At 43.4% G+C, this 26,398-nt stretch overlaps 1 protein-coding gene across 3 annotated transcripts in view; it reads left to right on the forward strand.

Annotated features, from left to right (window-relative positions):
• Window positions 1-26,398, forward strand: part of cdh24b (cadherin 24, type 2b) — a 160,695-nt gene that overhangs the window by 115,033 nt on the left and 19,264 nt on the right. For all 3 annotated transcript variants that reach the window (XM_082512993.1, XM_082512994.1, XM_082512995.1), the window contains exons 6-7: window positions 14,016-14,197; window positions 26,138-26,394. In XM_082512993.1, coding sequence (XP_082369119.1) covers window positions 14,016-14,197; window positions 26,138-26,394 — 439 coding nt within the window. The remainder of the gene's footprint in view (window positions 1-14,015; window positions 14,198-26,137; window positions 26,395-26,398) is intronic.

Below are 26,398 nucleotides of genomic sequence, written 5' to 3' on the forward strand. Positions count from 1 at the left end.
AACAAGAAGACAGCCGCATGTGACTACGACGGTGTTTGCTAGTTCACCTTACATGCATTAATTTAATAACGTGGTTAGCCTACTCAACGTAAATTACACACGGACAACATTAAGCTACTCACGCAGAAAAGAACGGCTGCTGCTGCCATCATCATCCTCATCATTTCTGCTACACTGGCAGGGCTAGGGGCCAGGACTCTACTCTTCGGGTTATTGGGGGGTGTTGCTAACTCCGGGTCCGATAACAGGCAACCCACCCGCAGTAGATGTGCCTGGTGTGAGGTCTTGCAGCAAGCTATCAAACACGGCGCATTTCTCGGCTTTTAACAAAATGCTATACGTCGCCAGGTGTTTCATCAGATTCGAGGAGTTACCTCTTTTGCACCGTATCACCTTAAAGCACTTGTTACAGGCTGCTGAGTTTGCATCTTTTGCTGTGAAGTACAGCCAGATTTGACCGCTTTGCCTTGGGCATTTTTAATCTGTAGCTCTGCTCTAAAAGAACGTACGTACCTGGGCCCGCCTACTATCCTTGGAAAGGTAAAATGATTGGCTAGAATCCAAAGTGTATGACATTTCAGGAAAAAAAGCACCGAAATAAAGCACCGAAATGTGCGCTGGTTTTCGGTCTGGTTACTACCGTTTATGTCTGGCACCGGATACCGGTACCCATCCCTAGTTATGATGTGATATGAAAACTTGCTTTGTTAAGGAAACCTACCTAGCTCAAACTTTGATTAACAGCCTAATGCTTCAACCACAGTAGGTAAAAACAGGTAAAAACAATGGTTGGACACTGCCAAAATTACTGCGACTACAGGTTTGTTGTGTGCAGGGTTTTTTTTCTGAATCCAGCTTTCTTGCAACATTTTGGGAAGGCTCCATGTTTCTTGTTTCAACACATCAGTGCCCTCGTGCACAAAGGGGGGTCTATACAGAAAGAATCTTCACAGGTTGATGGGAAAGAGTCCTGACCTCAGCTACTTCTTGCAGTCTTGTTACCTCTGAATGGCTCCTTTGAAGATGGGGACCAGGTTTGCAACTACTCACGGTCAGCCACCATCTTCAAGGAGACTTTGGTGCATTAAGATGACAAAACAGCAACAAGACAGAGTCGGTCTGCCATCAGTTTGTGATTGAAGGAGTCAAATTGGCAATTACATGCAACCTATTTCTGATGACATTCCAAATATATACACAGAAATACACATAAAGTACTCACAGTGAGAGTCCAGCCAGAAACTCACAGATTTAAAAGAGAAATTCATAACATTCCTCCACAAATAGTGACGTGGTTGCTGCAGGGTGGTGATTTAACTCCAAAACGACATAGGCACTTAAATTTGAAATGAGTTGGGTTTTTAAAATCCAAGATAAATCTTTTTTGTAAAAACATTAACCTGATCACGCTCTTTCTTCTTCATCATAGGAGAGGACAGCTCCAATTTGAATTTGTTGAATTATTGGCCCGCCGTTTCGTTTTTGTGTTATTAAGCAACAGGAAGCTTGACGTTTAAATCATCGCGCACCGCTTGAAGGGACGTTTTGCCTGCCTGTCACGTCAATGCATTTTAAGCTATCTACTTGTCATGTAACACTTTTGGTCCACATCTCGAAAATAACCTTAATTTGCCAACACAGAGAGCAGAAATTGCATTAGCGATGGTGGCCTGGGCTGGAAAACACTTCTTTTTTTTTTGATGCCAAGGTCAGCAGTTTGACTCTTTGTCCTTGCCAACACAGGTAATGATTTTACTTTTTTATATTTTAACTCCTAAAAAGGAACAGTGAGAGCAGTAAGAGTGAACCAAAGCAGTAAAATTACAGTAAAATTACAGTAAACAGAGGCTAAAATCTCTGCATGCAGAGATGCAGGAGGTTCCTCAGAACAAGCTACTTCTTTCACAGGTTTTTTGTTCCTTTCTAATAATATGTATATATATATATATATGTATGCTAATCAAATGCTCATTATCAGAACATCGAACAACACCCTGTTTCACGCTTCATATGTCACTGTTGACTTTTTCAGTAACAAACCACAACAACGATCTTTCCCTAAACCTAAACAGGCTGTTTGTGCAACTGTGACAAATATAATCAACACAAAAGCAATAAATGAAAGAGAAACATGTTTCAGCATTTTGAGACTTTTTGAGGCGGAAATACTAATTAACAGTGTCTCTCAGTTATGTTGATGAAACAAAATAAGGGCAGAACTGCGTTTTCCCCTCTCAGAACATGTTTGCTCTTTCCATTCAGAGTGTAAATGTCATTTTGATGAGACGGAGTTGCGAGAAAAGTTTCCTTTTACATGATTTGAATCGTTTGCACTTCATTGCTTTCGACAATGAAGATCCATTTAATTTTCAAAATAAAATAATGTAGGGAATTTGGGAGAGAAAAATGACTGCGTAGTCATGTAGACATAGTTACATTCTGGTATGTAAAGAGTGATGCATATTAAGACACTGTGGGAGGTCATGTAACTGGGAGTTCTTTTTAGCACTTTAAATTGATCTTAAATCAATCGACTATTTATTTTTTCTATAACAAAGCTGTTAGTCTATATATTATAGTAAGTACATTGGAAAGAGCTATCACATCAGGTATATCACAGATATCAGCTGTGTGAAGCACTCCTTGAAAGAATCTTGAGTAAACTCTGGAAGATGGAGAGAGAGAGGCAGAGGAAGCAATTGTTCACCGGGAGGTAAATGAAGGAAAGTATAAAAGTGGGTAAAGAGCAGCTTGGAGAGCAGCATATGGCAATGGGGCCAGTTCATGGCCCTTTAGAGCCATAAGGCCAGCAGTGAGCTTAATGCGTCTGTCACATTTACTGCTTGTTATGTGTGCAGAGAAAAGTCTGTGGTGCTAGCTAACAGCTAACCACTATTTAACCATGAAAAAAAACCAACTTCCTTTTGAATTTCTGTGAAGCTGTTTCATTTGTGCCGTTATATAATCTCCACTGAGAATCTCCCAGACCATTACAGCAGCGGGCGCAGAAGAACTGCGCAAATAAGCTAATATTAAACGAGTGCCGTCGAGGTGCAGGATTCCAATCAGACAGTGAAAAGGAATTAACACGGTCTAACCAGGTAGGTGTGGAGATCATAGCTAAGAAAAAAATATATTACTTTGAAAGGCAGCTCAGTGAAAAATGGGAAAGTGTTTGATTCACTGTGGTTTCATCTTGATCAAGAAAGAGTTTGCTCTAATCTCATCAAATCCATCTTGGCTGCTGTGTTTTTAGAGAATTTCTTTCCTCTCTGTGTTACTGTGGCTTTACAATGTTGAGTCTTAATTTGACAACTCTTTGTCAAATGACAGGGTCATTAATTTAATTTTTTTATTTTACCCCTGCCGAATCTGTAGCTTTAAATATTTTAATATGTGATCTAAGGTTACATTTCCCCTGACTGATTGAGTTGAGTCTGAAACAGCCCTGAATAACTTATCTCGCAGATAGATGACACAGAGAGGGTGACTCCTTGTTCTGTCACTGCTAATTTGCAGCGCTGTTCATTTTATGCAGAAAAGAGTTTCCATCTGTCCCTTCAGACAACAAAGTAGTGAAGTGGGAGCAACGTCAAGACAAAAAGGAAATTAGTCAAAGGCATTTTGTATATGAACCAACTGTTATAAATCCACACAACTTCAGTTATTTAGTAAATCATCCACATTTAAGTGATGAAAATATATTGCATGCATTACTGCTGGACAAGCATTTGGATAGTTTTTACTTTTTACCTATATTGTTGTTGCAACAGTAATAATGTTCTGAGTGTGGACCTAAATAAATACAAAGGACCACAAATACAAAGAAAAAAAGCAACAATTACAGCCTCAGTTTTGAGCTTTTGCAGTCCCTTACTGCGTTCCTGAGGGTGACAGCTGGAACAGGTGATGTGAAGGACGCATCCCACCCAGCATGGCGCCTGTTCCAGATGTTGCCCTCAGGAAGGTGGTACAGAACAACAAACACTAAAACAAACAGACTGAAGAACAGCAGATATCCCAGGGCTGTTGCAATAATTCATAATAAACAATAGATGACATTGGTATGTCACCTTTTCACTAACCTGTACAATCTTCAGCTTGTGCATTTAGTAATGGTTCAAGCACGCGCGCACACACACACACAGATAGATAGCTGTACATATCTATTTGTTTATATTTTTGTACTGTTTGTACTGCGTTTACAGGTAATTCTTTTTATTTGTATTTTTTCCAGAATAGTTAGATTGCTTTCTTTGCACTGACTGGGACAGCAAATAATTTTATTGTGTGTTTTTCACAATGACAGTGAAAGAATAACTTCCTGCGAACTTCAATCACTAAGGAAATAATGCAGTGTTCGTTGCTCTGGGTGAAATGAATAATAAAGAGGGTGGGGCACCAAAAACCTCAGTGTAACTGTAACTTGGTTGGTTGAGAGGAGGGTGGATTGATCGAAATATCGATAGTACTAATACCAATGCTGGTACTGTTGTGGGACTGATACAACCTCAATAGGATCAATACTTTGTTTCTGTCTTCTGTTTTGTTTTTTGATGAAAATACACCACAGACATACACTATGAAAAATGTCAGTGTTGACAGATAGTATCGACCGTCACATCTATTTTTTAATATCTCATAGCACTTAAAAGTGCTTTAGAGAAAGGTACAGTTATAGTCCGGGGCTTCAAGAACACACACAGTTTCAAAACACAAGAAAAACTGGTCCTTTTTTATTGTGTTAACTAATTATTGTCAAAAGTAAAATCACAGTGATTTAGCGGTCATTAAAATGTGTTCAGAATATGCAAACTTATATTGATTTTCATGTTTCTTATAAATGATGACACACTGATTTCCAATTATATGCTACCTATGTAATGTAATTGGTGTCTGTATACTGGACCTCTATTTACTTGGTATCGGATCAGTACCAAAATTGGCAGTACTGCGCATAGTTGCCTGTGGTTTACATAGAAAAAACTGACTTGTCTGCAAACACTCACTAAATAACCACTCAAAAAAAAAAATGCAACACAAACTGGAGATGGGGAATGTTCACCTTCAAAGTAAAAGTTGTGCCTTACCACTAACATGTTTTAAAGGACACAGCTTTTATTTTGTAGATGAGTGGTGTGTGGTTTTCCATCCCACTCTTGACAGTTTCACTACCACTTGGCAAATAGTTGCCACGTGCTTGCAGACAAGTTTGTGTGTTCCTTAAAAAACAGGCACAACTGAGGCTATGCTAGCAGCCATAGGAGGCTCTCAGTGCAGCACCGCATATGTCACAATGGCTAGTTTCACCTAGTGACAGCAAGCAACCTCTTGCAACCCCTGACTAACAAGCAAGGGGATACTCATTTTTCCTTGACAACCAGTTGTTGCCAGGTGGTTTCCAACTTATCCCTATGTCTGTGTGACTGGGGGCCTAACTAAGTTAAAAAGAAAAGAAAACATAATCTAGACAAATGCACCAGTTGCACCACAACAAAGGCAACGAAAGTTAGTAGTCAGAGCCAAGGAGCTTACATACATGATGCAGCCACAGCTACATGACAGCTCTCTTAAAAATGTGCTTTCTCTTGCAAATGTTCAAATTCAAAAGGGTCAGTAAATGAAAATGTGCTTGAATGAAGTGAAAAAATTATACTTAAAAAAAGTGTGACGTGTGCTAACCGCCATGCTTATAGTTGAATGAAACCATAAGCACTCGCAGTTAACTATTTATTGCTTTTAATGTTTCATAGCGGCACAGCGAGACAGAAATGCTTCAGCCTGTGGCTTTGCTCGGCCCTTCCAAAACATTTGAGGGTGTAAACCTTATCAAAGCACCATCAAGACCCAGCCTGTGGTGTACCCCGAGGTGATAATCATAAACCCATGAAAAATAAAATACAAGTAAAGAAAATGAGAACTATTTGTGATGAATTGGTTTTTTTTACCTACTGTAAAGCCCACGGAAGGACAAATTAGCTATCCTTCTCATGCATCAGTTACTCAGATACAGGATACATATAGGAATAAAAATATCCTGTGCTTCTGTAACAATGTGCAGTTCAAAACATTTTAAGAATTTAAGAATTGCATCATTTTTTTTCTAATGCTGCTCAAAAATTTGAATCCTTGAATCAGGCTTGTGGCAGCGAAAGAATGTGTTTTCCTCTCAATGCCTCCCAGGAGGTCTTAAGATTTGTGTTACCTGAAAAAGGTGACAAGCTACATGTTTCATGTAGCTCTCAGGGCCCTTTGCCCTCCTTGCAGCATAGGCCAGTGACAAATTCTTGTGGGCTCCAGGTCCACGAGTGTCTTGTGATGTTTCTTGTTGTCTTTCTGAGGGTATGCCTGTGCCATCCCTACCTCTTCTTCCATGGGCAGTAAATCCCAATGCTGGAAGAATAGAAGCATTCTGAGGGCGACTAAGAACTAACAAAGCATGAACACTGGATGGAAATCTCTGCATTTTGCAAAAAACTTGTGCGAAGTCTTGAATAAATGTTCTCTCAGCTTGATACCATTAGTTCAAATTGGTTTGTACTGTGAGAACAGTTGATGTGAGAATAGCTCTACGATATCTTTACAGAAGAAAAGTAAAGCAAACATTTAGAGGTCGCACATGCAGCACATAATGCATCTGTCTGCTGTTTCAGTAGCATTTGTCATATCATCTCCTGCCAAAACTAGTTTCTTCAAAAATGACAATGTTAATCTGTTATTAAATTAGCAACATCATGGTGTTAACTGAAATGTTCTGAAAACACAGTGTACCTTCAGATTTAAGATTGCTGTTTCTGTAACAGTGTCTTGAAATTGCCTTGGGAAAACCTGAATAACTGAACAAGTAATATACCTCAGGCAGCAGAAACCCAAGAAAGAAGGAGGAGACGAGGACAGGCCCCTGCACGGTATGTACCACCGGCAGATAGAGGAGGTGGCTGATATCCAGAAATCCTACCAGTGGCTGGACAAAGCTGGACTGAAAGACAGCACAGAGGCACTAATCATGGCAGCACAAGAACAAGCTCTGAGCACAAGATCCATAGAGGCTGGGGTCTATCACACCAGGCAAGACCCCAGGTGCAGGCTGTGTAAAGATGCCCCAGAGACAATCCAGCACATAACAGCAGGGTGCAAGATGCTAGCAGGCAAGGCATACATGGAACGCCATAACCAAGTGGCCGGCATAGTGTACAGGAACATCTGTGCCGAGTATAACCTGGAAGTCCCGAGGTCAAAATGGGAGATGCCCCCAAGGGTGGTGGAGAATGACCGAGCTAAGATCCTGTGGGACTTCCAGATACAGACGGACAAAATGGTGGTGGCTAACCAACCGGACATAGTGGTGGTAGACAAACAGAAGAAGACGGCCGTAGTGATCGATGTAGCGGTTCCGAATGACAGCAATATCAGGAAGAAGGAACACGAGAAGCTGGAGAAATACCAAGGGCTCAGAGAAGAGCTCGAGAGGATGTGGAGGGTGAAGGTAACGGTGGTCCCCGTGGTAATCGGAGCACTAGGTGCGGTGACTCCCAAGCTAGGCGAGTGGCTCCAGCAGATCCCAGGAACAACATCGGAGATCTCTGTCCAGAAGAGCGCAGTCCTGGGAACAGCTAAGATACTGCGCAGGACCCTCAAGCTCCCAGGCCTCTGGTAGAGGACCCGAGCTTGAAGGATAAACCGCCCGCAGGGGCGTGCTGGGTGTTTTTTTTATGTATATATATATATATATATATATATGTTTTATATATATATATAAGCAGCTGGATAGCGTAGTGGTTAGACTACACGCCTTTGGAACAGAGGATCGCAAGTTCGATTCCTGCCTGGGGCGTCTGTATCCAGTAAGGGTCCTAAGGCTAGACCCCCTATGCTATGCTAAGCAAGCCTACCGCAGACATGAGCGAGACAGATAAATATGAAGGCATGCCGGCTCGGACGTCGCCCGGATCAACAAGGTCCGCGTCAGGTGTTGAGGAACCAGGGCACCCTGACGAAAAGTGGGCTACTGGAACAAGAAGGCATCGGTGGGCAAGAGACGAAAACAGGGCGTTGTTGGAATGCTACTATGCAAGTAACCCCGGCGGAAGGGGCTACATGAATAGGATGAGGGACCTATGGATTCTTCGATACCCAACATCCACAATGACGGCGAAACAACTAGTAGCTCAGTGTTCCAACATTCGAAAGAAGGGACTGCTCTCACAGCTAGAGATTGACGAGGTACAACACAAATGCTACGGCAAGGAGGAGTCAGGACGCCAGGTCAGGGGGGAGATATCATCACCCCCACCCGAGATTGGGTACATAGCCCCAAGTGCGATAGGAGAAGGATCGTTGAGTGCGAGAGGAACTGACCTGAAAAATAGGATCATGGCCAAGCTTGAAACCTGGATCCCGCGTAGCCGGTTACCAAGATTACGTGAAGTTCCCTCAGAAGGTCTGCTCGATGATGTTAATGCAGCACTACGGGCAATACCTACAACCACGATTACCGACACTAACAAGCTGATCTACAATACGGCAACAGTGATCAGTGAGATGCTTGGCTACAAGTTGAACAGCGACAAGGGGCAGTACCCTCCATGGAGAAGGAGGCTAGAGGGCAAGATCAAAGTAGCACGGAGGGAGGTTAGCCAACTAACGGAGTTGCAGAAAGGTGCGACAAATAAGGTGCCTAAGAAATACAGCAAGCTGTCCATACCTGAGGCCTTGGAAACTGCCAAGCAAAGACTCACAGCCTTGGCCAGCCGCTTGAGGAGGTACACCAGAGAGATAGAAGGCAGGAGAATAAACCAGCTGTTCTCCACAGAACCAGCAAAGGTGTACTCTCAGTGGCAAGGGAACAATAAGAGAACAGCACCACCAAGGCTGGAGACGGAGCAATACTGGAAGAGCATATGGGAGAAGGATGCAACCCATAACGGCAATGCTCAGTGGCTAGAGGATCTGAGGGCTGACCACAGCGACCTCCCTGAACAGGGTCCAGTAACCATCACAGTGGCAGATATCCAAGAAAGGGTCTCCAGTATGAAGAGTTGGACAGCACCAGGGCCCGACATGGTTCACGCCTACTGGCTGAAGAAGCTGACTGCACTCCACGAGCGTCTGGCAGCACAAATGAACCAGCTGCTAGTTAACGAGAGACACCCGGAATGGCTAACTGAAGGCCGGACGGTCCTGATCCCCAAGGACCCCAAGAAGGGACCGGTCCCCTCCAACTACCGACCAATAACCTGCCTCAGTACTACATGGAAGCTCCTGTCAGGCATCATATCGGCTAAGATGAACAGGCACATGGGTCAATACATGAGCGGGACACAGAAAGGAATTGGCAAGAATACCAGAGGCGCAAAACACCAGCTACTGGTAGACAGAACAATCAGCCGAGACTGCAAGACCAGACTGACCAACCTGTGCACTGCCTGGATTGATTACAAGAAGGCCTATGACTCAATGCCCCACAGCTGGATACTGGAATGCCTAGAATTGTACAAGATCAATGGGACCCTAAGAGCCTTCATCAGGAACTCAATGGGGATGTGGCGTACAACACTAGAGGCCAACTCCAAGCCCATAGCACAAGTTACCATCAAGTGCGGGATCTACCAAGGAGATGCTCTGTCCCCACTGCTGTTCTGCATAGGCCTGAACCCTCTCAGTGAGATCATTAACAAGACTGGCTACGGAACGGAGCAGTTGTCAGCCACCTCCTGTACATGGATGACATCAAGCTGTATGCCAAGAGTGAACGAGACATCGATTCACTGATCCACACTACCAGGCTATACAGCAATGACATTGGAATGTCGTTCGGACTGGAGAAGTGTAGTCGGATGGTAACAAAGAGAGGGAAGGTAGTCAGAACTGAGGGGATTGAACTACCAGAAGGCAACATTGCAGACATAGAGGACAGTTACAAGTACCTGGGGATCCCGCAGGCAAATGGGAACCATGAAGAGGCCGCTAGAAAGGCTGCAACCACCAAGTACCTGCAGAGGGTCAGGCAAGTCCTGAGGAGTCAGCTGAATGGTAAGAACAAGATTCGGGCCATCAACACATACGCCCTGCCCGTGATCAGGTACCCTGCTGGGGTAATAAGCTGGCCAAAGGAGGAGATAGAAGCCACTGACATAAAGACAAGAAAGCTCCTTACCATGCATGGAGGGTTTTACCCCAAGTCCAGCACCCTGAGGCTGTACGCTAAGCGGAAGGAAGGGGGCCGGGGACTGGTGAGTGTCAGCACCACAGTCCAGGATGAGACAACGAACATCCAAGAATACATTGGGAAGATGGCCCCAACTGACCGAGTGCTCAGTGAATACCTCAGGCAGCAGAAACCCAAGAAAGAGGAGGGAGACGAGGAACCATCATGGAAGGACAGGCCCCTGCACGGTATGTACCACCGGCAGATAGAGGAGGTGGCTGATATCCAGAAATCCTACCAGTGGCTGGACAAAGCTGGACTGAAAGACAGCACAGAGGCACTAATCATGGCAGCACAAGAACAAGCTCTGAGTACAAGATCCATAGAGGCTGGGGTCTATCACACCAGGCAAGACCCCAGGTGCAGGCTGTGTAAAGATGCCCCAGAGACAATCCAGCACATAACAGCAGGGTGCAAGATGCTAGCAGGCAAGGCATACATGGAACGCCATAACCAAGTGGCCGGCATAGTGTACAGGAACATCTGTGCCGAGTATAACCTAGAAGTCCCGAGGTCAAAATGGGAGATGCCCCCAAGGGTGGTGGAGAATGACCGAGCTAAGATCCTGTGGGACTTCCAGATACAGACGGACAAAATGGTGGTGGCTAACCAACCGGACATAGTGGTGGTAGACAAACAGAAGAAGACGGCCGTAGTGATCGATGTAGCGGTTCCGAATGACAGCAATATCAGGAAGAAGGAACACGAGAAGCTGGAGAAATACCAAGGGCTCAGAGAAGAGCTCGAGAGGATGTGGAGGGTGAAGGTAACGGTGGTCCCCGTGGTAATCGGAGCACTAGGTGCGGTGACTCCCAAGCTAGGCGAGTGGCTCCAGCAGATCCCGGGAAAAACATCGGAGATCTCTGTCCAGAAGAGCGCAGTCCTGGGAACAGCTAAGATACTGCGCAGGACCCTCAAGCTCCCAGGCCTCTGGTAGAGGACCCGAGCTTGAAGGATAAACCGCCCGCAGGGGCGTGCTGGGTGTTTTTATATATATATATATGTATGTATATATATATATATATGTATATATATATATATACTCCAAGCCCATAGCACTTGTGCTAGAGTTGGCCTCTAGTGTTGTACGCCACATCCCCATTGAGTTCCTGATGAAGGCTCTTAGGGTCCCATTGATCTTGTACAATTCTAGGCATTCCAGTATCCAGCTGTGGGGCATTGAGTCATAGGCCTTCTTGTAATCAATCCAGGCAGTGCACAGGTTGGTCAGTCTGGTCTTGCAGTCTCGGATAGCAGCTGGATAGCGTAGTGGTTAGACTACACGCCTTTGGAACAGAGGATCGCAAGTTCGATTCCTGCCTGGGGCGTCTGTATCCAGTAAGGGTCCTAAGGCTAGACCCCCTATGCTAAGCAAGCCTACCGCAGACATGAGCGAGACAGATAAATATGAAGGCATGCCGGCTCGGACGTCGCCCGGATCAACAAGGTCCGCGTCAGGTGTTGAGGAACCAGGGCACCCTGACGAAAAGTGGGCTACTGGAACAAGAAGGCATCGGTGGGCAAGAGACGAAAACAGGGCGTTGTTGGAATGCTACTATGCAAGTAACCCCGGCGGAAGGGGCTACATGAATAGGATGAGGGACCTATGGATATGTATATATATATATGTAAAATTAAATATTTTAAGAGTGTCTTAGGATTGATAATGAATGCAGCTGCTCGTCTCCTTACTGAGCGGCGTGTCTCTATTACCCCTGTCCTTGCTGATCTGCATTGGCTTCCCGTTAAGTATCGCATTCAATTCAAAATCCTGCTGCTCACCTTCTGAATTATTAACAATATAGCGCCAAGCTACCTCATTGAGCTACTTAGATTATACACCCCTACTAGAGCACTAAGATCATCTTCCCAGTCACTCTTGGTACTGCCGAGACCCCGGCTGAAGACTAGAGGTGACCGCACGTTTGCCTTGGCTGCACCCGATCTATGGAATAACCTCCCCATCGCTATACGCAAGTCCGATTCCATTCAATCCTTCAAATCGCGGTTAAAAACCCACTTATTTAGCCTCGCCTTTTCTACCAGTTAAAGCTTGCTTGTTAGTTAGCTTAATGCTTATTCTTATCTTTGGTTTATTCTTAATTATTTTTAATCATTTTAAAATTTTTGACTGTTTTATCCCTTACACTTATTGCTCTTTTATGCTTTTATATGCATTTCTTTTGCTTTTGTTTTTTAATGCCATCTAACCTGCTAGCATGTTTTGGTACCTTGCCGTAGCCCTCAGCCTTCCCTCTTACTTCATCTTACCCTCTTACATGTTAAGGGGCGACTGTGGCTCAGGGGGTTGGGAAGCGTATCTGTAACCGGAAGGTCGCCGGTTCGATCCCTGGGCTCTCTGTCCTGGTCGTTGTGTCCTTGGGCAAGACACTTTACCCTACCGCCTACTGGTGTTGGCCAGAGGGGACGATGGCGCAATATGGCAGCCTCGCTTCTGTCAGTCTGCCCCAGGGCAGCTGTGGCTACAACCATAGCTGCCTCCACCAGTGTGTGAATGTGAGAGTGAATGAATAGTGGCATTGTAAAGCGCTTTGGGTGCCTTGAAAAGCGCTATATAAATCCAATCCATTATTATTATTAAGCACTTTGGTACACCATTGGTTTTAAATGTGCTATATGAATAAAGTTTGTTGTTGTTGCTGTTGTTATAAAACCAACTTAAACCTTGTTATATTTGCATCAACTTATCTCAGAGAAGCTTTGTTGTTGAGGTTTCACAAGCCTGTTTTATCTGACTTTAACTTGGAGGACTTGTTGGAGGGAGAGTACTGGTTTCCATGGATAAAAGACTTTGATGTCTGTAATCCCGATCCACAAAGTCACATAACCTCACAAGTTTGTCTCACTGTGATGTTGTCAAATTTGCCGAATTCTTCAGATTGCGTGTTGTGGGACCAGACACTTGTCAGGGGTGGGCTATCTTTTATTCCGTCAGCCGGTGTGTTTGTGTGATGTTGTTCTCGCTCACATTTACAGGTCTATCTGATTCCTTTAGCTTTAGCTGAGCTGATAACAGCTCTGTTGTGTGCCAAATGGTGATATCTTACCTTTTCCCTTCACTCACTTTCTATCTCCCCTACCTCACTTATTCTTGTCGGTGGCCACTGTGTGCGTGCTAGGACAAAGGTGCTATTTGAATTTAAGTGCATGTGCGTCTGCTTTTTCTATAGAAATATCAGTTTTTTGGGTCCTCCATGCTTTTATCACATACCGGTAGGTGTGCCCGATGGATGAGAAGAGGAACATATTATGTAAACTGCAAAGCCAGCAAAAGGACTGATAATGTACTGCTTTAATGGGCTGACAGCTAAACATAAACCAGCACACATGAACGAGCCTGTTATCTTGATTAATATGTCTCAGCAGAAGGAATGAATGGACAACTCAGAGAGCCAGAGCAGCTTCTCTTAACCGTCTCTTAATCTTTTCTTTTTCTTTATCTCCTTAAACCCTTCTGTTTTTTTAAATCTTAGGCTCTTTTAATTTAGTTTTTTTTTAACAGTAGGTTTTCTGGCCATATTCTACCTGTCTTTTAATAATATCTGTGCGGAGCGCTCAAATGCACACTCTGCTTTTATCTCTCTCCTTCATTCTCTCACTTCTTTTAATTTAAACGCTGCCTTATCGCAGCAAAATGTTGTAAATATTGGCTCAGCGCAGGTGGGGAACAGCAATTTGAATACACTTCAAAAGACAAAATTAAATGTTTAACTGACAAATGAAGCGTATCAGAACTAATGAAATGACAGTGCTCCTCTAATATGTGCCGTTGCGTGTCTCTCCCCAGGTATGTGGTCCTTCTCCGTTTCCGAGCTGGCCATCCCGGGCGCTGAGATAGGACGCATCTCCGCAATGGACGTTGACCTGGGTGAGAACGCCAAGCTGGAATATACCATCCTGGAGGGGGAGAGCGGGGACACGTTCAATATCACCGGACTGAACCAAGAGGCAGTCATCACGCTCAACAAGGTGAATGAAGGATGACAGAGAATGAGGGGTGGACAGATGGAGGGAGATATTGATGAAAGAGTGGGCAGGAGAGGAGGGAAGGGTTTCGTAAAGGTTACCACAGATAGTGGCTGAGGAGGAGAAAACCAGAGCTAGAAGAATGAGCAGTAAAAGAGCGCACATATGGAGTCATTTTGTAAAGGTAAAAGGCAGCAAAGGAGACAGGAAACAGATGATGAGGGGGAGGACAGACGATGACACGGGTAGTGTAGGCCGGTCTGTGGAGAAGAGTTTTGTTTTGCCTATGAGTCGAAGCACAGCTAACAACATGCTGCCTAAGCCTATTAACCTGGAATTACCTGGAACTAAACAATAATGCTATATAAACTCACACAATTCATCACTGAACAGCCCTTTCAGCGAGGACTTTAATACAGCTGAGCTGCATTCTTCTTACCTGTTTTCCTTATTTGTCTCCCGTCGAGGAAGAGTGTATTGTTGGGTTTTTTGACAAATGAATCTCCAGCTTGATTCCACTCACTGCGAATCAGCCTCTTTTTATCAGCACGTCCATCTGTTTAAAGCAAACATAATGAAATATCTCCGCAAAACTCAATCCAAAGCGTGACACATCCAAATGCAAATGCTTGCAGTGGCAGAGTTGAGTGTCATTTTTTCGAGGCGGTTTGTCTCCGGCCTTTTAGCACATCCATGCATGAATTGCAGAGCATTTGCATGTACAAGAGAATCAATAAGGCTCTGGCTTTCTATTTTGAGTTCAGTTGGAAAAATGCTATCATGCACAAATGATAGAACAGATCATTAGCCATGCAAATGCAGTCTATATGGATGTCATTTAAATATCTTGCCCTGTGACAGCTGGGATGTGCTCCAGCCCACCGCCGACCCTAAAACTGGATAATCGGAAGAGAATGGATGGATGTATATTGTGATATACTATAAAAAATCATGGTTTGTGTTAAAATAGCTGTATTAACTGCATATCACAGCACAAGCCTCTCCTTCATTTTCTTGGTTATCAGGGTGATGAGTCGTGTAACCAGCGTGAATCCTACCACATCTGATTTTTGATTGGTTACATGAAATTAAGCCACAGCGATGCCACAGATACATTTGAAAAAAGAGATATTTTATTTTATTAACAAAAAGGAACCCAGTTGTCTACATAGACGCCATTCATCAACTTAAGTTGATGCTGGTGTTCATTTTTGTAAATGATGGTCTTATTTACAGAATAAATTAGATAATAAAGCAGGGTTTGCCTTAGCGGATGGTTAGCTTGTGATTGTCTAGACATCACTGTATGAACATGCTGTCTTTGGTTTATCAGTCAGAACCATCTCTCACTCAGGGATTCATGGTTCATGTCTGCTTTAATAAAAATGGGATTGCAACAGCCAAAAATGCTCAAGTTGAGGCTTTAAAATGAGAGGTTGCAGTTGTTACATCTATTCTTTATATACAGTCTCCTTTTTAACCCCAGCAAGAATCCTTCCCAGATGTTTTTTTTTAATGCAGGCTGCAGATGGATATATCACTTTAGTGTATCCGTATGAGGATACAAGGCACAGGATACAGCAACTTGCCATATGCATTTTAAAAATATACTTTTTATTGTCCTGTGTTTATGGATTTCCAAGCATGTATTGGCAACTGGGACGGTTGCAGTTCCCTCTGGCACTATTCAACATCAACACTACCACATGGTTGAAGGGTGTTTCTCCCATCTGTCTTAAAATTTTTATTTACTGTCCATTAAAAAGGCTGACACAGATATATCAACAAACAGCTCACTTCTGCTGATATATCAGCGTGTCTGAGTAACTGCTGATCCAGTGAGAGAGAGGCCAGAGGCGAATGGCCAGACTGCTTCAAGCTGATAGGAAGGCATCAGTAACTCAAATAACCAAGGTATGCAGAAGATGATCTCAGTAGTTTACTATTTAGTAAAGAAATTAAATTACTACTAATAATAATACAAACAGCAATGCTCTTTTTAATTGTACATAATGCAAAACAAATGCCATATACAGGCAGCTATAGTACATGCTATGGCTCATTGTATGCTCAGACTGTCTGTGTGTCTCTCTTTCAGAATGACTGACAGAGCACTTCTACACTAAATAGGGCTCAATTAGTTCCATCTATTAAAACTGCATAGGCAGAAATGGGTGCTTTTGACTGCGATCCCCCAGGACCCCAGTACATTTGAATGTTTAAAAAAGCACTAGTCACAGCAGATAGCAGGAAACAATGAGTCACAAACTGATTGGCCAAATAGTGACAAACTGGAGCAATAGATCAAAGCATTTCTAAGATGTGACAGACATTTTGCCTCTGGGGTCTGTGAGAACCCCCGTCACCAGGATGAGGTTTTTGTTTGGTTGTAGCATGTTTGACTTTATGGTAGCGCTAAAGCTATTTCTTCAAAATTTGTCACACTCCTCAGCCAACCTGGTGAGTTCTATGCCAGAGTGCTGGAGAGGAGAATCCATCTTTTAGCTGGACAATGCGGTTTTCTTTCTGGTCGTGAATTGCTGGACCAACTTTTAATCCTCTCGAGGATATTGGAGGATGCGTGAGAGTGGGCTCATAATACTTGGCCAGTTATTCCACTGTATCCCTTTGGGAAGTTCCCTTATGGGAGCTTGGTTTGTATTTGCTGGGAGTAAATTAGAATTTTTATATTTTAGATAACTGGATGTAAAAGTCTGCACACTTTGTGCCATTAAATTCCATGAAAAATCTTTGCAAATGCACACGAAGCTTCTGAAACCTTTTCACGTCGTTTTTGGGAAATGCAAACTGAAATCTGGCTAAATCTGCAGAAAAAACAACAACAAAACAGAAAAAAAAGCTATTTGTATTCAAAAATTTATGTTGTTTTTATTTTTGCTGGTGAGTGCCTGACTGCACAAATGCTTTGGTTGGTGTACTGGAAGCCATGCAGGTGTGCATGCGCATGTAAACACTTGAAATTTCTGTGAATTTATCATTGTGTCAGTTCTCAGCCTTGGGTTTGCAGGATTCGTTAAAAACAATCCGCACCCAGAGGTGGCGTGTAGAGCAGGATTTCCAAGTTCCTTTGAAGAGACGCGCCGAGGTAGAGCAAGGACTGGATACGGTGAGAGGTGCAAGAGAAAGAAATCTAAGCCAAGGACCTGGGAACAAGGCGAAAGAGTGCGGGTGAAGAAGGAAAGAAACGATGGGAGAGCTGAAGGAGGAATGTTAAATTGAGGTCCTGCGAGGCGGTGACAGCAGAGAGTGCGGTATAACAAGGGGGTTAGAGTAAGAAGCGACCGAGAGAGATGCGCAAAGAGACAGGGAGAGAGACACAGTGACAGCCATGGAGAAATTAGCTCAGCTATAGGCTGCGAAGCACAGGAGGTTAGAAATACCCATCCGGAGAGACAAGCAGACAAAAAAAGCTGAAAAAAATAAATAATAAAAAAGAGAGGTACAGTTATTAGGAGAGGGGGAGACAGCATGGCGACAATAAGACAGACTGAAGAAGAGTTGGGGAGAATAGGTGAGCATCAGCATGTGGTGAATGGTGAAAATCACATGTAAACAATTACACTAAAGACCTCCCACCTCCAGCATTAGCTGCGCTGGATTCAGCCACAGACGCAAGGCAAAAAAAGTACAATTAATATTTCAACATGGCCTCCTCTGCGCTGCTTTACTCTCTCTGCAAAGGCACCAGAGAAATAGATTAGAATAGATTAGAGCAGGCTTGCTGTTCCAGTTAAATAAAACTGGATAATCACAGGTTACATGTGGATCAATTCTGAATGCTTACAAAGTGGAACATATATTGAATATTTACAGATGCTGCAAGGCACAATTTCCTGAGTATTTACAACAAGCTGTAGCCCCAGCAGTATTGGGATTTAGGTGGGGGGTAAAGGTGGGTGTGTTACACAAACTGTATGTGAATTTAAAATAATCTGACTTCAGTAGGTTAAAAGGATTTAGCCTTTCAGGGAATTCATGCATAACTAATGGAAATCATGTATGATTGGCTACGATTAATAGAATTAAACAAACAAAGCATAAAATTAGCGCTAAGCTCCCCCTCAGTTTATACTTCATGAAACAAACAAAAATAAATAAAACAAAATGTGTGTGTGTGTGTGTGTGTGTGTTTTCAAGCGTGCGTATGTTTGGGTTACGTTAATAATGACTCATATGCCCTGCTGTCCGTTTCCCAGAGTCATAAGGCTTTCACAGTGTGAAGAATTTAAACAGAGGAGTGAGATGATCTGTGCGCCTCCGGAGAAAGAAGGATTTCCAAGTGGAACAATTTGTGTTGCCACAGAGCCGGCCTTGACCTCGCTGGTCATCTCGCTGCTGTGGGCTGAATCTCTTTAACCGCTGATCTACGGCGTGCATTCTCTCACAGGCAGAGATACGGAGAAACGAACACGCACATCTGCACAAGCACCAATAAACCACACACATATATATAGATATACAGGCATGCATCAATATTACACACTTGACCTCGCAGCTCCCTGTTCAAACTTTGGAGATTGAAGAAAAAGAGCTACACAGAGAAATGATCGCTTATCTGAGGGTGGGGAGGGCTGCGTCTTTACCTCAGAATGATGGTAGGTGGGTCGGAGCGGCAGGAGGGTTAACAGCAGATTAGAAGGAAACGGGGTCAAAAGAGACGGGAGAAGAGATTTGGGGTGTGTAAAATAAGACAGAGAGAGAGAGAGAGAGCGTAAACGAAGGACGCGGACAAAGAATCAGACTCTGGATGGCGCCCCTTTGAATAGAGAGGAGGAGAACATCCCTGTGAAAGGGCGAGGGTTAGGCGGGGACACGCCATAGAAAGCTGGGTCATTAACAGCCTGTAAGTCTGGGTGACGACTGAAGCTGCTTATCATCGCTTATTTACTGTCAGTCCCACAGAGACACCCCCTAGCAATAAAAAGATTTCCCTCCTCCTCTATTTCCACTCTTCCCGTCGCCCCTCTCCTCTTCCTCCTCCCATCATCATCAGCCCCCCCCCCCCCCCCCCCCCCTCTTTCTGCATCTTGTTACTCTCCCCGTCTGATCTCCATACATGTCCAAAGAAAATGCAGTGCACGGGAGACACACAAGCTCACATGCAAACACACACACACGCCCTCCCCCACCCAATATCTGCCTTGCTCCCTCACCTCGTCCTCGCTCTGTTTTGTGTCTGGAGGCCATGTCAGACAGTGTGTGCTGTTTGTGGCTCTGACTCAGCCTAGGTCTGCCTCATTTGCATTCACACATGGAAACACACATTTCCAGACGCAAACAGGCACAGGCTAATACACACATCAACAACCCATTCACTCTTTTTGAAACTAATTTCCTCTTTCCAGTTTCCTCTTCTTCTATAGTCTGTATTCTATTCCTCTCTGCTCCCTGGCTGGTCAGCGCTGCTTTGCTGCAGCTATTTACGCACGCATCGATTCTAATGAACGTACACATTCCTGCTAATAGATTTTTGATACAGCATGCGAGTGAGGCCACAGACTAAGGAGCAGGTAATTTCAGAATTAGGAATTGCTTGACATTGCTCTGCAGCAGTGCCCCCTAATGGCTAGCGGATAACATTCACGGGGGGGTCGCCTGCTGGTTAAAGCTTCCTTGAATTTTCAATCCACTAATCAGAATGAAATTAACTGGAGCAAGAAGTAGAAAAGAGAAAGACTCAGCTAATAGGCAGAGGTGCTTTACATGCAAATCAGACAGGTGATAAAGGGTCTAGTGTGTCTGGCAAGCTGAGGTCACACATTAAAAAACCAGAGACTCTGAACACAAACATAACATAATAGCCCGTTTTCAAAATACCTCATTACACATATACTGAATTAAGCAGCATCTGTATAACAAAGTGGGATCACTTGACGCAACACTAAACATGTCACAACATCATTAAGAAGAATCTGGCGGCATCCCAATTCAGGAGGTTCCTTTTGAGGTATGTTTACGGGGGGGTGCTGTGAGCTGTGTAAGCCTGCTATTTGCGCGCTTTTCATTTCCTCCTTACCTGGGGGACAAGCAAGCTCACGCGTGTGTCAGTTTGCAGTTATTATTTCCATATGCTCTCACTTAAAACGGCTGGCTAATCCTCGGTCACACGCCAGCAGCGTGCCCAGGATTATCTGTGTTTGTTTTCTCACGCGGAGGAGAGATTGTGTTAATCTCCTCACAGGGAAAGAGAGAGAGAGGGAAAGAGAGATGGAGGAAAAGAAAAGAAGAAGAGAGACCAGTGTATTGCTTGTAAGTTTTCTTAACAAAAAGAAAAAATTGAAAAAGGGAAGACACGAGACCTCTGAGAGTGAAATAAGACAGAAGACGAGACAAGTGACAGAGGGATGGGGAGGCAGCAGAGGAAGAACAAAGTCAAAAGGGAGATTTAGGAGAGTCTTTGTTCTCTCAACTCTGCAGTAGTGCTTGTTGGCAGAAATGTCCAAAGCTGAGTTTGTCATCAGACAAATGTGATGTATGATCTTGATTTAGAATGCACAAAATCAAAAAGGAACTCAATCTGCCAAGGACAGCGGGGTGCTGAGACCATATATATACACACTGTGCTGCGGACACCCACTCGCATGTGTGTTCACCCTGAATCACACAGGCTTCCATAACCTTTTTTTATTTAACATCTACTACGGTGAAGGCAGGGAGAATCACCTCCTCAGGGATTAGAAGCCTCAGCCGCCCATTAATGTGCAGTTATTGTGCGCGTGCACACTACCGCGCACTTTCTCAGTCAAGCATGCAGGCCTATGGCTCGGCCTCTTTGAGGAGAGATGTATTATGTATTGCCAGTCTTGCATGCAGGTTAGCTAATTAATTTCTGCTAACTGTGAAGCAAATTTTAAAAGGTATAGAATTTGAATTTCAAAACAGACCATTGGAGCGCCGCATCACAGGACATGAGGTTACACTTGTAGAGCGTGTGGGCGGGGAAGCAGAGGGGAGTGCTAACTAGGAGTGAGAAAGTATGTATGTGTGTGATGCTGATTTAATGATTATTTTCAGTTTGTTGACTTTTCTGGGTGAATATCTGTAAAGGTCAGGAAATCAAGCCTAGTATTGAGTTTTGAAACTGCTTGTTTTATTTAAACAGTGTAGGACGGAGAGATTCGTCAATTTTCAGTGATATAAAATGAAGGAAATCTACTGGGGAAAAAAAGGCATTTGATTGGTCCTAAATTCATTCTGCAGCAGTGCAACAACCCCAAACATGCAGCCAGAGTCATAAAGAACTATCTACAGTGACAAGAACAGATGGTAGAGCCCGCAGCCCTGGTGTCAACATTATGGAGTCTGTCTAGGATTACATGAAGAGACAGAAGACACCGAGAAAGCCTAAGGTCACAGGAGAACTGTGGCACCTTCTCTGACATGCTTCCAACAGCCTACCTGCCAAGCAAAACCTGTGCATGGGCATCCAGAGGACCGGTGCTTTTCTCAGGGCAAAGGGTGGTCACATTAAATATTCATTTGGTTTGCATTCTGTAAGAAAAGGCAACTTTATGGCATTATTTCAAAGGTATCCACCCTTTTCTTTTTTTAAATTCTGTATTTCATGCAGTAAGCAGCTCTCTAAGGTGCAGGCAGGAAGTAGAATTAAACAACATAAGGCTCGGGGGCCAGAATTGACCCTGAAAACACTCCAGTATGGCCCATGGGATGGCTTTGGAAAATGTTAAGGGCACAAATTTTGGACTTGTAACTGTATTTTCATTTGTTTTTTAAGCTTTTTTTTTTTTTTTTTACTGATAAAGACCTCCTTAAAACATTCATACTACATCTAAGTAAGTAATAGATAAACAATTAAATGACAGAAAGAGTATTACTTTATTATCTGCTATAGAAACTTTTATTTTTTACATTGCACTTTTTTCTCTAATATTAGGATATATCGGGGATTTAACCTCTAATGACCACAAATATGAGTTTGACATCCCCGCTTTAAATGTTGACACTTTTAAGGAAGAAAGTATTAGTAACAGTGGTTTAGCACCTCATCATAACAAGATGATTCCTGGTCCGAACCACCTGAAGGCTGGTGCCGTCTGTGTGGGGATGTTCTTCCTGTGCTTGCATGGACTTGCTCCCACAGTCTAAAGACATACATATTAGATTACCAGCCAGTAGGTGTGAATGTGAGTGTGAATGGTTGTCTGTCTCTCTGTGCTGGCCTTCCAAAAGACTGATGACCGATGGATGAATGGATGGATTGCAATGTGCAAGTAGTATTTTTTCTTTCTCTTCATCAAGTCAGACTTGATTTTCCCTCTGTTACTGCAGTCTGCCCATACCTTATTGAGAAAATTCACATTGTGTGAAGTCCCACTACCTCATTTAGCATACAGTGAAATTGTTAAATGCAGCAAGATTGCCATTACCGTGAAGTACAAGCTGCAGGGGGATCGTGACAAAATGTGATATCTTGTCAGCGGTTCAAGAAAGGTAAGAAACTGAATTCATGGACCAGAATATGAAGATTAAGACCTGGTTCAGCCTTAGATGTACAGTATTTTACTTTTACATTAAGCTCACTAAAACAACAGTATAATGGCAACCAAACGGCTGACAGTATTATGCTGTAATGCTCATATTCTATCCAGCACTGCACTATAAGATTTTTTTTGCAGTAAGAAACTCTCTAGATTGCTGTAGGTCCACTGTATAATCACAGTTTCATGCTAGCTAATCTGGCTGACAGTACTTTACTGTAATTTTACAGGGAAATTTGTTACAGTGTATCACTCAGCCCCATCTCATCTTCTTTTGGTCTCCACTACCTCTGCAACAGCCTTCTTAAATTAATGTTAAGCTAAGAGTTCAAGCTGCTCTAAATCACAGTCTCAGCCTTCAGTGAAGGTGGTGAGCCAAGGGTAAATGAAGTCAGCGTTACTGCTTTCTTATTCGGCGCGTAAGGAAGACGCCTGGGGTTTGTGCAAGTGACATGCAATCAGTTGGTGGCTATGCTGCTTATGTAGCTAATGTCAGCAATCCACAGCAAAAATGCTCTGTCAAATTTCAGGAAAACCATTTTAAATATGAGCTTTCTTTGGCTTGAAATAGACCAGAATTTGAACCTTTGTTCCTTGTGAGAGGACATTTGCAACAACTGCATGTGGAACCTCACAGGTCCTCCAACATGACATGTGTATGTATGTGTACAAGTGTCTTACAAGTAGATGTGAATACATGAGTGAGGATTTTTTTTTTTATGATGTCAAAAAGTAAAAAGGTAGACGAACAGTGGGGTCGCTGTGTCCTTACTGTAAGGGTGTAGGAAGGAGAAGGATGAGTGTGTGTTGTGGTTTGTCAGAGCCGGTGCCCTGTCGCGCGCACACCAGGGAGGGAAAAAAGATAGGTGTGGGCGGGTAAGTCGGGGACTAGGTGATGGAGTGTGTGAGGCAGCAGAGGAGGGGGAGCGGAGTGATGGAGTGCTGGGTGGAGGGAGGGCGGAGGGTGATGAGTGTGTGCTCACAGTGTAAGTGACACCTCTCCTCCTCAGACAGATTGTCTCTCTCTCCCTGTAATGGGGACCCCGTTAGAGAACCTTTTCCCTCCATCTACCCCCCTTCTGCACACACACTTTGTCACCATTCCCATGTCTCTCTCTCTCTCACACACTCTGTAACAATTTTTCTTCTGTATTTATTTTCTTCTATCTGCCCAGATATGTCCACAAATTGGCTACATTTCTGTGCATTTCAATTCCCCCCATTCTCTGCATAATTTTTAATCAATCTGCACCTCGTTCTGAGACCGCTGATTGTCAAGCAGTTTACGCTGGTTTACAGCTCAGAGAGCGAGAAGAAAAGCGAAGGAAAAATAGCAAACGAGAGATCAGAAAGGAAGGAGAGGGAGGATATCAATATTCCCACTGCCGGTGGGATCCTCACAATGATTTTCTTCTCAGCTCCTGTTTGAATCTGACAGCGAAAATTCTGCATAGCTAGAGAGCCCATTTATCCCCTGTCCAACATAGTTCCCCGTGCCAATCACACTGAGATGAATTATATGTGTACTTGCTTTTAAGGACACTCAGATACTCACAGAGGATCTGAGGATACACAGGCTCAAAGAACCACTTGTACTTCCACGCACAAGTCCACACACACACACCTGCCATTACCTCAAACAGGTATTTTGAACTAGACCCAAACGTGTTCGTTTTCTGAAATTTAATCAACAGCAGGTGTATGTCAGGGTGCGTGTGTGAGACAGTGGATGTATGTGATTGCTTGTGTGTGCCCGTGCCCTCACTAACAATCATCTCAGCAAACCAGATCAGAGGCTATCTCTTCGCTTCAGAGGCGCCGCGCTGGCGGGAGAGCGACGCGCAATCACAAAGACACCTCAGACAAATAGGCTTCATAACTTCTCTGTAACAAACAATCACTGGGGCCTGATCCCCTATCCCAAATGAAATCTCTCGCACCTGTGTAGATGCAAGGATACAAAGGAATTTTTAATGCTCCCCCGAGTCAGGTACGAGTCTCCATGGTGATAGCAGAGTCGCTATGGTGATAAAGAGATGGCGTTCAAAACAATGGAAGCATTTTTATGAAAAATGTGAGGGAGGGGGGGTCTTATCATGAAAATATATTCTTTATAGAGCCATACAGCCCAAACCATTTGTACTCCTAATGAACATATGCGCACAAAAGCAAGTTTCATACACTTTACAGGGTCTGAAACTATGCCAACCAGCATGTTTGCAACATTGTAACACAATATACAACCTGCCAGGTACCCACCAACACACTTCCCACTGTTTTTGCTAACACTGCAGTACCATATGAGCTAGATAAAATGGTCATAGCAACTACTCAGTGTAGCACGAGTCTGCATGCACATAGCAACACTACACTGTAACAAATGTACTTTTTAAAATAGAATAAATGAAGACAATTTTTACAGTGTGCCCACTGTAATTATTCGTGTACTGTAAAAAATCTTTCTGTGCTGTACAGAATTGAAGATTTATTGTATAATAATTGTTCCATTGCTATCACACTTGTTGACATAGTTTGGCTTATACAACTATTTAAAGCTACCTAAAACCTTGGAAGCAGACCATTTACATTTCTGTGAGTCCCAAGTAAAATTGCTGGATTAAACCAAAAGGGCTTCAGTTTGCTGTTAATACAGATTTTTTTACTTAAAGTAGGGTAAAGTATTTAGCTTTATTCACCAAAAAAAACACTACATTGCAATACAAAATATTCTGTATTTTTACTTTTAAGTCTCACCAACACAGTATTCAAACTCTACAGATATACATCATCCATTCTTAGCATGTCAACATTATCCAAACATCAACTCCAGAAATGTCAAACCAACATCCAAACAAGTAGTTACCTCGGTGTTGAAGCTGTGAAGAAGCCTTTCAACTTTTTTTGAGCATCCGGAGTCTCATTGGCAATGCTGTAACATCAATGCCTCATGAATGTCTTTTCCAACTTCACACAAAACCCACCATCTAAGCATCCACCCACAACATCCTTCAAAATATCGCTTCAAAAAATCCAAACGTCACAACATGTAAGGTAACCAGAATATTATTCACTCTAAATTATTCTTAGATGCTTTAGGATGTGACCGTTCTCTAGCCTGCGCGAGCTCTTATCTGTTGGAAGAATTCATTATTTTCCATCTCTCGGCTTTAGATATGTAATTTAGCAGTCATTTGTGGAAAATTTAGTGTGAGAAATAGACCAAATGAAGGCACGTTAAAAAAAAAGGCTTTTGGATCTGATGTTTGTAACAGTTACATTTGCATAATTTCTCGCTTTTAAAAAATGTCTCTATTGCTCATTTCAAAATATGTAAATGCATAAACCTTAGATGATTATACTACGCAGAAAAACCCTTTCATTTTACACAACTGTAAAGCTTACCTCGTTCTTCTCTCCTCCACAGGCCGTAGACTATGAGAGTCGGAGCTCCTATTCCTTCTCTGTTGAGGTCCTTAACCCGATAGTGGACCCCCGCTTCCTACGTCGAGGCCCCTTTAAAGATCGGGCTTCAATCCGAGTTGCAGTCCTGGATGCGGACGAGCCACCGAGGTTCTCTCGGGCCAGATATCACATGGATGTTTCAGAGAACTGCCCGCCGGCCTGCACAGTGGGCCGAGTCAGTGCAGTAGACCCTGATACTGGTCTGACCAATAATATCAGGTAG

The sequence above is a fragment of the Aulonocara stuartgranti genome, assembly GCF_965226115.1.
Source record: "Aulonocara stuartgranti genome assembly, chromosome: 18".
NCBI classification, from domain to species: domain Eukaryota; kingdom Metazoa; phylum Chordata; class Actinopteri; order Cichliformes; family Cichlidae; genus Aulonocara; species Aulonocara stuartgranti.